The sequence below is a fragment of the Fusarium oxysporum genome, chromosome 3 (genome assembly GCF_000149955.1).
Source record: "Fusarium oxysporum f. sp. lycopersici 4287 chromosome 3, whole genome shotgun sequence".
In the NCBI taxonomy this organism is placed as follows: domain Eukaryota; kingdom Fungi; phylum Ascomycota; class Sordariomycetes; order Hypocreales; family Nectriaceae; genus Fusarium; species Fusarium oxysporum.
The window spans coordinates 848,495-861,235 of NC_030988.1; the positions used below are offsets into that span (position 1 = coordinate 848,495).

A 12,741-nucleotide genomic window follows, 5' to 3' on the forward strand; every position below is an offset into this window, starting at 1 on the left:
TATTATATTTTTTCGTCTGGGATACTACCATAGAACTCAATGTTGTTTCCGCTTGATGTAGGGTATCTTTCACAATACAATACAATTTATTACGCCTGGCGGCTTATTTTGGCCGATAGGGCACTAGCCACTAATCCGTACATACATTGCTTAGCTTTCGTCCTCGCCTCTCCAAGCCTGTGCTGTGCTACACGTTGCTCAATCTGTGTCCGTATTTCCCAGCGCCCAGACTGCACCCTGCTTTTCACCATATGAATTGAAATAGGCCTCCTCGAGTCCATAATGCGCCTGTTCCTTGATTGTGCTTTTTTCTTCTACCCTATTGGCTCCCTGCATTTTCCTGTGATTTATTAGCATAGCCAGCGAACTAGCTTGAAGGCTATTCTTCAAGTGTTAAACGTCCTATCAACGGCGGCTGAAGCGATGTCCGCTTTTATAAGACTGGGTGTTTGGTGTTTAGTGTGAGTAGATTAGTAGGAGTAAATAGGTGTGATCCTTGCAATCTGGTTTCAGTATTGTGTGTCGAGTCGGCCTGTGGCCGTCGCAAATCGTATAGTTGCATGGACTGCCTGCATGTTTGGCGTCCACTTTGCGTCATCTGATGGTGATTTTCCTCCTAGGTAGAACGAGAGGGTACTATTCACATTTCAGCTTGAAATCCGGTATGATGACGTAGAGTCATGCCCCTGGTCAAATACGGAACCTGGTAAAAAGTCCCCCCGCGACAAATGAGGAGAGATCAGCCCCAACCTAGCGCCTGAGTAACTTTGGACGTCGTCGAGAGAGCCAAGGTGGGTCACGAGGGCATGTCGGCTAATCTGATTGGGAAAGATCAGCACAGGCTGAGCAGCCAACTTTATTAGATTACAGGGAAGAGAGTTAGAAGCATCTTTTTGAGAGACTGAAATCGCCGGGACGCTTTTTAAGGTGCCCCGCCACTAGGACATTACTGGACATCCAATATCCCACATGAACGACGCTTGTCTAAAAATAACATCATTCCTCCACGCGATCACCGCCATACTCTCTCCCTGCAGGGCGGCCGATCGGCTATTTCGGTTCTTGGAGAAGAAGATCCCGGCCTCCAATTCCCTGTCGAAATGATTGCGCGCTTGATAAAGGGACGCGCAAACTAGCGAACCATATCGAAGTTGGCCGGTCAGCCAGATGCTCCGCTCCTCCAGAGGGCTGAAGCGCGCCTCTTGCTACTGTACTGTACTGTATTCCATCAGTTGACTGCCAGGCCCTAAGCTAGTCACTGTGATAGGGTGACAGTATTTCCCATTTCCACGAGACTAATGCTGGTGACAGTGAGCACGCCCCATATTGACATAATCTTTGCTCGCAGATCTTTTTCTAATTAGTTGATCAGAGGTATCGAAGTATTTAGCGTTTACGTTAAAGAGTGGAGTAAAGTGAGCTCTTTATTGTGCCTTGACTTGATCTTGATTGAGCTCTGTTAAGCGTTGCCAAGATATTTAACCTACACTGGGGCTTTCAGTGTGTTCAAACTGACATAGGCGACTCGCGACCGAATGAGACGGCTTGGGGCTCAAAACGCTAGCTCAAGTGACGTCTACAAACGTCTCTACGCTAGGCCAGAGTCAGAATCTGCATTGCCGATTCTACTCAAGACTCCCAGTAGTATAGACGCTAAGGCAAGAAAAGCGGGACTGGCGTCTCCCGCGGTATTTGATTGGCCTTCGGCTGTAGCCTATGTTTCCGTACTTTCAACGAAAACGTCACCGTGACAGGGATATATCTCTGCTATCTCAGGCCAAGAAAATATAACGTCCTCCACAAACACAAACAGCTCCGGTCTTTTCTAGTTTCATTAAGGAAGCAACAGTCGAATAACTTGCCCAGTTACTTAATGCGACAAAATACCTGTACCATCTTGTGTCAAGCTGCAGATGTGTCGAACGAATGAAAGTACTGGTGATGAAACCAATGTCTTATATGTCGCATTGCTTGACGTTCCAGGCTCGAAGGGCTTGTAATATTGGACGAGCACTGTGAGCAGAAGAGGCCTGCTGGCCTGGCTATCTATTGTGCAAAATCGAGAAGTCACCATCGCGATAGCCCATCAGACCTTCATTGTCTGGTCGATCCACAAAGATCCGTTCCTGGAGGCGACTACGCGTCTGTTCCGATTGGGACGGTACTAGCTTGCACCCATTCTCAACATCATCCAGTTGGCTTTTCTAGTCCGCATGCCGTCGGCCACGAGCTTTATGGCATGGTCTACTGAAAACCAACTTTCGTCGGCCCTGGACGATCTGGGACTAGGGAACGAGGCAAGCGAAATCGTAGGATATCTTATCCTTGAGACGATATTTCTCGTCTAAATGCTCTGGGGTGCCTTGCCGGTGATCGTATCGTACAGAGTTCATGGCGATCAAGTCAGAGGCATCGCGAGTGCGGCAGGTATCGTCATGGCGCTGGCGATTGTCGGTGTCTCCGCTCGCACAATGTACTTGACATGCAACTGAACACTACATTATAAACTGGCCACCATCCTGGACTCATAGGGGGATGCAAACTGATGTTCTTCACGTCGACCGTCTTGCTCTGCTCTGGCTTGGCCACGATTGTCGTCTTTGTGTTCGGTATGGGAAGAATCGGTGCCCCTTCGAGGAAGCAAGCCGAGATGGTGGATGACACAGCGGATGAGGAGGTCAAGATGAAGACCGTCGATGTTTTCTAGCAGGAAATGTGCCGTCTTCTATTGGAACCTTTTGCAGGCCTGGCTATCTAGAAAATGTAGCAACAGAAGGGTTGACGTAAATATGTTGAATGTACTGGACTCAAACTAACTCATCAACCCTTTGGCCCGCGACATTATTGTCCTGACTCGTACAGCCTGCTAGCCCTTTGATCGAACGGCTAGATCCTGGTCGTCACCTTAAGATCATTCTGTAATGGTGCTCGTTCTGTGAGACAAACTCGTCCCAGGCTTCCTCTCATAACCGCGCCTCTTCATAGAACCGGCTCGTCCCTTGTACATGTCTGTCGACCTCAAATCACCTACCTATTACTTGAAGTTGTAAGAGTATCTCTCCTGACGCTTTATGTCGCTGTGTACGCTGGAAATCTTACCCCACCGATCATAGGGGCACTAGAAGGGCTCCTCTCAGGTGTGGGAGCGGCGATGGGTCCCAAGACTGTTGGGTCGGGTTGAAGGCTTTGCCACACGTCGTGCAAATGCACTTGAGATGTACAATCCATCCTAGTTTCTATGAAGTGCGCCAGAAGGGTCTAGATAGCGGTGATATTGCTGGGGATTCGCTCAAGACGGAGCAGGTGCTGTTCTTGTCACTGGTCTGGGTTCATCTCTGATGCCTGAAAGGCAGGAGGCGTATTTGTTGTTGCGTAACGAACTAGTCGTGTAGTTGGCTGACAGAGTCGCTGGTATTCGTGCTATGAAACACATAGTTACTGCCGGTTTCAGGATCGATCGGAGTTTCGAAGCAATCACACCAAGTGACCCGTGTCCTGAGACAGGGCAAAATGTCATGTCGCCAGGCACTGATGTAGCTGATAAATCTGATTCGCGCAGCACCCCTGTTCCTAAATGATCATGAACCGAAGCAGAGTCGACGATACAGCTTTAGACGACAAGCTAAAGACGCTCATACCAGAATGTTTCCAAGTGGTTTTTGGTTGTGGTAACCCAATCCTCAACAGTACCATGCAGGGTTCCATTTTCAAGGCGTATTGCGAAGCGACTTTGTCAAGAAAATACGAGTAGTGCGCGAAGGATATAGAGTCTGCCAGACTAGTAATGAGACATCCACAAAGCTCCCGTAGTCTTTCTGAATTGTAAAGGACATGGCTGTTGTGATAGTCCGGCCGTGATGTACTACTTTTAATTGCATCTAAAAGAAGAACGGATGGAGTACCACTGTAGGGAGTGCCAGGTTCGCCACGGAACCAAAGCCATTGAAAAGCATGAGAAACAAATTGCCAATCCTCCTATGGTGCCCAAAGAAAGACCCGGCCATAAGCCTCATCCAAGTCTTTAGGAAGTCTTCAAGGGCTTTGCTGACAACATCACGTTCGCCGGTCAAGCGCTGCAATTCATGTAGTTGACGATCGAGCCCACCGAAACCTATAACTTGTTAACAGAGAAACAGTCTCAGTGTGGTGAAACACTTACATTCCCTTTACCTGGGTACTAACAGCATCTTCAACATCAAGGAGAAGATCATTAGGCCAGGTTCAGAACTTTGTTGTTTGACTGAACAGGAAAGCGAATATTCTATTCGACCCGTTCATATGACATTGGGACGGAGACGGACATTTTCTCCGTCACTCGCTCGATATCGATGTACTCGCGACTCGTGATAAGGATCTGAAGATTAAGAAACTTTCGATCGATGACGAGACTACGAATGACTTCCAGTACGGCGTCACGGGGGTTGTTCTTGTCGACAGCGTCGATCACAATGTATACGCAGCTAAAGACCTAGAGAATCTGTCCAGTTCAGGAGTGCTCGGTTCCCCACCGCGTCCGGAGAGCTGAGTGATGACTCTATAAGAAACGGCGCTGCTTCGTCTTGGTGATGGCTGAAGTAACAGTAGTAGTAAGCACTTGTACAAGGTGCATTTACTGTTGACGCTTTCTTGCATTGATCTTAGACGGTTTCTATTAACCACGATGTAAGAATGGTCTTTCCAGAGCCTGGAATACCATGCACCCAAAGGCATCGAACAGTCAAAGCCAGCCAGTTATACGCAATGTGTCGCATCACTCAAATTGCGCTAGTCTAAGAAAGGAAAGCTTTGCGGTATCAGCTGTTGGGTTTGAACCGATAAGTGAGATTTAGCGGCTAGCGGTGTGGCCATCTCTGCTTTTACAATTGTGATCCTAGTTCCCCGGTACATAGTGCGAAACTTTCCACGGGAAATCCAATAATGCTGGAGCCTGAGTTAGAGCTTTGAGCCTATTATAGGCGCTTATTGTTCTGTTCAAGGTACGTAATGCTTGAGCTGCTGCTAGGACTCATAGGTCTTTCCGTCGTTTGGTAACAGTGGATTCTTTCGTCGCTACCAGGGTTCGAGCCGCCCAAGACTGCAGAGCAGTCCCTGACCTCTAATTTCTCGTTTTGACGTACGGTACTTGGTCAGCAGATCAATCCATATGCCGCTCTGTAACTTTCATGCATATAAGGCAGGCCCCGTCGCCTTCAAACTCTCTAGGCCGCACCATCACCTACCCTTTCGACCAAAAATCTGATTTTCCCAACATGGCATCATTGGAAACTTCCAAAAAATTGGGTTATCTTATTTTTCATAAACAATTCACGACTGATGAACACATTTCGCGCACGATCACAGATAGTACACAAATGGAAGGTAAAGTTCCCATAGTTATTATACGAACGTATGAAATTAACTTTAGATAGCTCTACGTGACCAATTTCGAGATCCGACAGATGAAGAATTCAATCGCTGGAGTGAAGAGTACAAAAAGAAAACTAGAGTCGACTTCCCCCACAAACAGGCCGATACTGTCTTGATACGTTGGAAGTAGAAGACAGGGCGTGAGGAGTTGGGTTCAGTTTTCAAGTATTCTAAACGCGAAGACTGTTGTACTGGGTGCTTTCCTGATGAGTTCTGGCTGAGAAGTGTTTCTATGGGCGGAGCTTAACCAATATCTACGTTAATAATAGTGTCGCCAATCCTGATGGTACAGGGACAGCCGAAAGGGGTGTCCGCCTTCCCCTATTTCGATAGAATTGCTGTAGACCGCGGGTGCCATCAGCGCCCGTCGTAGCGTCCTTCTGATTTTTCTGCACCAGCGAAATGTTTCAGCTTTTAAGCTTATGGATTACATCTCTGAGCACAACCTTCATGTTCGGGACTCTGACCAATCAGCGACCCGATTTAGCGGCAAGCGAGATGAATCAATCCCGCAGAGCTATTGGTTTGGACGACTCTGTTAAATCCTGATCAAGCTAGTACGATAGCCGGAAGAGACGAAAAGCGTTAGCGTGTAACCTCAAGACTCTGGTTGGATGGGACGAACGCTAAGAGTTAAAATGGACTAGTCTACTGACAGCGAAATTCCAAACCTCAATTTTAAACTAACCCGACTGGCGCCTCCAACACGGGGTGTAGACTTGGATATCTTGTAGAATATACAGAAATACATAAAAGATTTCACAAAACTCTATGCTACCCACGGATGCTGGAAGCAGAGCTATGATGTACAACGCCCACCCTCTGATATACCCAGTGCGTTTCTTTTATACCATGGCCAGAAAACACCATCAACCCAATGACATAGTTGCTGAAGCCCCAAGACAGCCTTATAAACACCTATCACATCATCTGTCGAACCAAACTGGAAGGGAAGCCACAAGACCGTCTTCTGCCCCGTTCTTGCCGTGGCAGCAAAACTCCACTGATGTCCCTGGGCGATGATAGCAGGTAGAAACGGCAGCCCATCCATAGAACCATCGTTGCGTGAAACCAGGTCTTCCAGAAACCGCCACTGCGCTGAGTGCCATGTCCCTATGTGCAACTCGGCAGACCCTGCTGGCGTATTACTCACACTCTTGGCCTCAATACTCAGAGCGATGGGACGATTGAGCGGTGAACAAAAGTCAGTGTGATTGACATAACCGCCTTATTTTTTTCATATGAACCCTCTTCATATGGCAAAACTATCCTGCCACATCGTCCACAATTATTCATGATCCTAATAAATACACTTCTATCGGCCGTCCAAGTGACATTTTCCAACAACTCCACGTAAGTATACACACAACGGCACAATAATCATCCGTCTCACTGCTCCCCAAAAACCCGCAGTGATTCAGGAATCGTCTTCACACTACATGTCAACGAATCAAAGGCGGTATATTGCGCATGTAATCAATCTTCATCCACCCCTTCTCCCTCAACAGGAAGGCGCCCAGCGTTGCCAAAAATCATCAATCTTTTTTCCCGCAACCTGTACTTACCTCCTTTCGATGCGGTATTATCTGTCATCTTCTTTGCTTGGCGTCAATTACGCCTGCACTTCCTCTCATACCTTCCAAAGGTTCTATCTGGTATCATGGCCTCCGTCCTCCTAGCCCCTACGCGGAATACTCAGTATCGTCTGTACGAGCTTGGAGCCAGCTTCAACATCAGATGAAAGAGATTACACTGTGATATTAGAGATAGTTTTGCGAGAGGCGGATTTGATTGTGCTGACGGATATCATACTGGACCTTCTTTTCTTGCCTGTACATGACGCGCCTTTCGCTTGATGAGGCAGGCCATATGCGAGCAGCCCGGTCCATGATTCATGGCGAAACTTAATCAGCTTCATAATTAAACTTACTCTGCTACAACTCATATGTGAACTTAATAATGCGATTCGAGTATCTCCGACTGGCTTGATGTTGGGCGTCCACGTGGGTTTTAATGTAATTTCAGCCGTTGATGGCACTCGCTCTACCCCAGACTGTCAACCCCTCATACTGCAGCCATTCTTTGCACAGCTACATACCTGAATGCCCAACTAAAGAATACTGCGTAGGTTGGAGACCCCACCTCTCGTCGCCGTCCCTCGATTCCCTCCTTTTCTTTCCCCCTTTTCTTTCCCCTCACCACACAGTTATATTCTCTCAACCTCCGAGCAACATCATTCTAGTTCACCATCATGGACATGGAACGCTGGAATAGGACGGCGGCCTTGTCGTCGTTGGCGTGCCTCGGTCTATTGACTTTGGCCGATTGTGTAACCGATAATCAGCTGCTAAATCTTGCGAATGACTCCCAGATGCAGCCTGGTTTTTGGAACTTGAGAACGTGTGCCATTGTCCTCGGAGGAGTCTCTGGTAATACTTGACGTTCCATGCGCCGTCACTCCCACTGCTAATGATCATTAAAGATATGATAGGGCAGTTTGTCCTTGGCTACGTTCTCAGCATCAGGTCGAAATATTGCGCCATGATCATCAATACCACGAGCATTCTTGCTGCCGTCATCGTCACATCCTCGAGTAGTACGGACGCCTTGAGAATGACCTTCCCAACATGATGAAAACTAACGGTGGCAGTCCTCTTGGGTCACAATTGGCCTCTCATAGCTGCTACGGCAGGCCCTTTGATCAAGTGTGTCGGAGGAGGGTCCCATGGATCAGTATTTCTTACGCTCGCCGTACTTCATAGCCAGAAACCTCAACATCAGTTTGTCCACTCCCTTTCTTGTCCCACAGCCATCTATGTGACCATAGTAACGACCGGTAGCTTTGCTTACTACTATATGACAGGGGCAATCGTAGCCCTGTCCCAACCTCTTGGTTCCTTTTCTGCATCTCGCCTATCCAAGCACAGTCACATTCTGCCTGGTGCTTTGTCTGGACTTTGTTGTATCATGACGTATGCTATAATTATCTTCTTGAGGCAGACGGATGCCGATACGAAGGAATCGAGCCAAAATGAGACGAGTCCTTTGCTACCCGACGGGCAACAAATCCTGCGTGGCGATGACGCACCAGCTAGCCATATGACTGCGTCAGAACATATTACCTGGCTCTGCGGCAGCAGCTCTCTCTTTAGAAGCCGAGAACTGAAATTTCTCCCTAGAGTCTTTGTCCTCATGGGTTTTTGCAAATCAACCCGTCCGCTCTTCACAACTTATATCCAGCACAGACACGGTGTAAGTCCTACAGAGGTACGAAACCGCCGTAACCTTCGTGGGGCGGCAGCTGCTCACTTTAATTTAAACCCTTAGGCCGACCATCTTTGGCTTGTTCGTACCGTTCTTAGCGTCGCGCTTTTCGTCTTTACTGGGCTACACACTGCGTACACCAAACAATCTGACAACATCAACCTTGCGCAGGCTAAAGTTGCCATCCTGTTCATTTCGGTTGGCGCATTAGCGATCGGCCTCCCTGGGTCATACGATAGCATTACCATAGGTGAGCCTGCAAAACTACAATATGCGGATATCGCTCTCTGACTGCGGAAGCCCTCATCATCAATACCGTTGGCGTCGTAACAGACCTGAGTATACTTGCTTTTGCATCCACTTTGCTCGAAGGCCACGATGCGGGATCCACCCTAATGCTCATCGCATCAATTGAGAGTTTTGGAACATTGGTCGGCGTTGGAGCACTCTACCCACTCTATCAATGGAGTCTGCAAGACGGCCTACCTTTTCTCGCCGGTGGTATACCCTACTATACTTGTGGCGTAAGTTATTCTTTTGTCTAAGCTGTCGTAGTTATACCCGCTAAACCCTAAACCCAGACACTCTACGCCGTCGCTGCTGTTATTCTCTGGTCGGTGGGAGCCAAGCCGGCGACAGAATGAACCATGAAAGCGATTACCTTTTACATCCTCCACCAGTAAAACATTACGCCAAGTCAAGTACAGACGCCCAAAAGACTTGAGCTTCGCAACCCGCAGCCATCTATAGACTGCGCCCCCTGAGCCTTGGATGCCGTCAATGCTTCCATGATCAAGCGCTGCGCAGGGCGGGGAAATAAGACATTCGTCGTGCTCATTAAGCTTTAGCAATAGGGGCTGATCAGAATTGACCCTGTAGCTAATATCTGGAAGGGCGTCTATATTTTCACAAACACAATACACATGTTATAGTCCATCCGCTCGAGACGTCCCTCTAATTTCCCCAGCATTGCGTCGTAATACAATCTTTTCGTCCGTGCACGCTTTCGGGGTTCGCAAAACTACCGTGGAACCTCAAGGCTGAAAAGGATAAAAGTAACGTCGCGTTGAGACTGGCCAAGTGTGGATCTTACGCCATGTAATGCTCAATTTCTTCGACAGGGTATTTTATTAGCTGACATGAATAACTTACACGGCTTGACTGTTGATATTATGTCAGCTATGCACGCCTAATTTGTGGCTTGCATAAGATGAATTCAGTGGGTCGAAGCAGGGCTGGGGACGCTATACGGACGTTCATTGGGTCTATAGCGGATGACAGGGGGATACCGTCCATTTTTAAACAAATAATGATTGGCTATAAGCGGGCAAGGGTAAGGATACAGCTCTGATCGATAACTACCCTGTAGCTGTTATTTCTCGATTCCAATTTACCGATCTAAAGCGCACCAGGTAATCAAGACCTATAGTATTGAGCACTTGCACCTTCCTCTCCTACAATAACTCTTGTGTGTAAAACAAAGCCCCACACGCCGAGCATAAGTAGCCGATTGCACTGTGTACACTCATGTTCATACTGAAAGTGGGCCCACTGACGTGCTTACTTCATCGATGTGAGTGACAGTACTCACGGCTCGCACTGTCAGTTTCTCCCCACTTTCCCAGATTTGGGCCCCGGAATTCAGGCAGCAGCGGCGCTTCTAAATACTTCATTCGACCAGCTAGAAATTGCTTACGCACCTACAAGCCGGCCTATTTCTGACAAAAATCGTTTTTTTGAAGTACAGCCCATGTATCAAGAGGGCCCCACCCTAGACTTTACAAAGAGCATGTTGTTTCTTTCAGAGCGAAGGTACAAGTGCTCAATACGGTACTTTCTCAATAAAATAAAATCTTCCGTATTATTAAGTCCCTTAGTTTATATTCCATCGTGTGAACCAATATTGTGGTGTCGTTGCGTTGAGTGAAGCTTTTGCACCCAAGATGTAAAAGCCATGACCCGCAACCTGAAGCTTAACGTTAATTACTGACCTAGGTCAATGGTAGTAGATGAGGCTTAGGCTAAGATATAAAGTTTCTGTCAAGTTGTGAACCGTTTTCAACCTTGTTAACAAAGAACTGATCATCCTTGATATCACTGTCCTAGCCGCAACTGACATGCTTGCTGTTCTCCATCGCGAAAACAGTGGAAAATAGTTTCAAAGAAAAGCTTGCCTATTCAATGGATACGTCTTACTGTCATAGGAGGTCTAGACTTGTCTCTAAGGATGAGATAATACGCTAATACTTGTCAGAGGATACAATAGTTGCTGGAGCGAGGGCATCGAGGCTTCTGGAGCAGACAATAGTGCACCAATTGGCGGTACAGGGATGACCGAAAGGAGTGCCCACGTTTCGCTGGTGTAAAAGGACTACACGAACCTATTCCGGACAGGAATACTACTTTACGACGCGTGATGGCGGCACCCACGGTCTACAACGATTCTATCGAAGCTGAGGAAAGCGGACACTCCTTTCGGCTCTCCCTGTAATACCAGACATATTGTAGTAGTAGAATTGTTTTTCTCTTCCCAATCTGGCCGGTCACAGGGTGCAATCGCGAAAATTGGACGGGCCCATGATGTGGAAAGCTAAAAGCATTGGAATTCAACAGCAAGCATTTCTGAGCTAATCTTATTTCTATAAAACATAAACCTTAGATTACTCTAGGCTTTACAAAAGTCTTCGCTCTTGCACAGCCAAAGACACATAAAGTCTCCGAAAGTACGTTGTTTGCCTCCGCACATCCAACAGACATCCAATTTTCCCATCTATAGCCAAGAAATATCAACCTTGAGGTCATGGCGCGGGATGAGGGTGACCGACGAGGTCGCTTCATAATTATGATAAGCTTTCCTTCGGCATCTGCTGCCATCTCTTACGGAACTATCGACAAATATCACGTCGGCTTCTTTGAATCCCATCCGCCGTCTGAAAATGATTTTCGCAACTGGAGTTTTCAAAGCGAGGACCCCACAGACCTCATCACGGATCTCTTAACGCAACAGATGAAGTCTATGGTCAACAATAAGGCTCTTCTTAATCATGATTGCCGCCAGGCGGTCGTGCTTTGCTATCCAAATACGTGGTCAGAAAGCCATCGACAAACTATGTCGTTCTGTATCCGCAAAGCTCTAGTCGCTGCAGAGGTTCCACAAACCGAGGACACAAGAGATCTGTGTATCTTTCCCGAGTCAGAGATTTGTATGATGTACGACCTGACCATGAAAAGTTCGCTCATGGTGATTCATGCCAATTCCAGAACTTGCCCGCAAAGCTCTACTGACTTCATCTTAGAGTGGTGATGTATTCATTCATCTGTACGCAGGTATTGACCTAACCCTTCACTTTGATGTCAGTTTGGCGGCTAAGCGCATCAAGGCAACGGTATTCTAGATGTGTACACCTATAAGGTCGACTACGATTATCCACTGTTGTTAAGCCGAATGGGCTCACAACCTCGAAGTAAATCGCCTGTGGGTAGAACGTAAACGTGCCATGTCTAATTTTATCTTGGCCAGGTCGCTCCCGGATATCGACGTGTCTCGACAGAAGATTCCGGTCACGTTTTACTATCAAAGAACAGGAATACTTGGACTCCCTCAAGCTTGCCATACAAGATGGAATTGAAAGCGCAATAGAAAGCGACGATTTGACCGCCGAACGTCTCTCACGCCCCGCAATTCCACGCCAGCGTAAGGCTTTCCAGGTTATCGTTCTAACTGGAGAATATGAAAAAGTAGAAGCCCTCACCGAACATGTCCTAGAAAAGCTAGACAACATCCGGCTATTGACACCCAGATTACAGTAGGTTAAATTCACCAGACTATATCTGTTGGACAGTGCTCACAATGCCTTCTCAGAACTACCAGAAGCGAAGCGCTATTCGAGGGAGCTGCACATCTTGTTGCTAACAAGGATGAGTGGTATCACAGAGACCCATATGGGGCCGGATAGATGGAAATGGCTGTTTATTCCGGTATATGTCTCACTTGCTCAACTTGTATTCAATCAGCTTCTACAGATTTCTTAGACTATTTTGCCGTTCTCAACCAGACATTTACCAAGTCAG

The 12,741-nt window shown here is 47.3% G+C and overlaps 4 protein-coding genes across 4 annotated transcripts; all 4 read left to right on the plus strand.

The window, feature by feature from the left end:
• Window positions 1–2,093: 2,093 nt before the first annotated feature.
• On the plus strand, window positions 2,094–2,807 carry FOXG_20949 (uncharacterized protein). The gene has a single exon (XM_018401276.1). The coding sequence runs from the start codon at window positions 2,546–2,548 to the stop codon at window positions 2,705–2,707; it is 162 nt and encodes a 53-aa protein (XP_018251890.1). The 5' UTR covers window positions 2,094–2,545; the 3' UTR covers window positions 2,708–2,807.
• Window positions 2,808–3,005: 198 nt separating this feature from the next.
• FOXG_20950 (uncharacterized protein) lies at window positions 3,006–3,339 on the plus strand (the record flags this gene model as incomplete). Its single annotated transcript, XM_018401277.1, has 2 exons — window positions 3,006–3,046; window positions 3,114–3,339. 2 exons carry the CDS (start codon window positions 3,006–3,008, stop codon window positions 3,337–3,339), a joined length of 267 nt encoding a protein of 88 aa, XP_018251891.1.
• Window positions 3,340–7,657: 4,318 nt separating this feature from the next.
• On the plus strand, window positions 7,658–9,314 carry FOXG_20951 (uncharacterized protein; the record flags this gene model as incomplete). The annotated part of the gene is made up of 6 exons (XM_018401278.1): window positions 7,658–7,835; window positions 7,889–7,999; window positions 8,234–8,673; window positions 8,734–8,920; window positions 9,004–9,194; window positions 9,252–9,314. The coding sequence occupies 6 exons, from the start codon at window positions 7,658–7,660 to the stop codon at window positions 9,312–9,314; spliced, it is 1,170 nt and encodes a 389-aa protein (XP_018251892.1).
• Window positions 9,315–11,470: 2,156 nt separating this feature from the next.
• Window positions 11,471–12,626, plus strand: FOXG_20952 (uncharacterized protein; the record flags this gene model as incomplete). Its single annotated transcript, XM_018401279.1, has 5 exons — window positions 11,471–11,911; window positions 11,967–11,997; window positions 12,051–12,134; window positions 12,191–12,476; window positions 12,533–12,626. 5 exons carry the CDS (start codon window positions 11,471–11,473, stop codon window positions 12,624–12,626), a joined length of 936 nt encoding a protein of 311 aa, XP_018251893.1.
• Between the last annotated feature and the right edge of the window lie 115 nt (window positions 12,627–12,741).

Excerpts from the sequence above, each read along its gene's own strand:
- FOXG_20949 (XM_018401276.1), top strand. The coding sequence starts at position 2,546 with ATGTTCTTCACGTCGACCGTCTTGCTCTGCTCTGGCTTGGCCACGATT.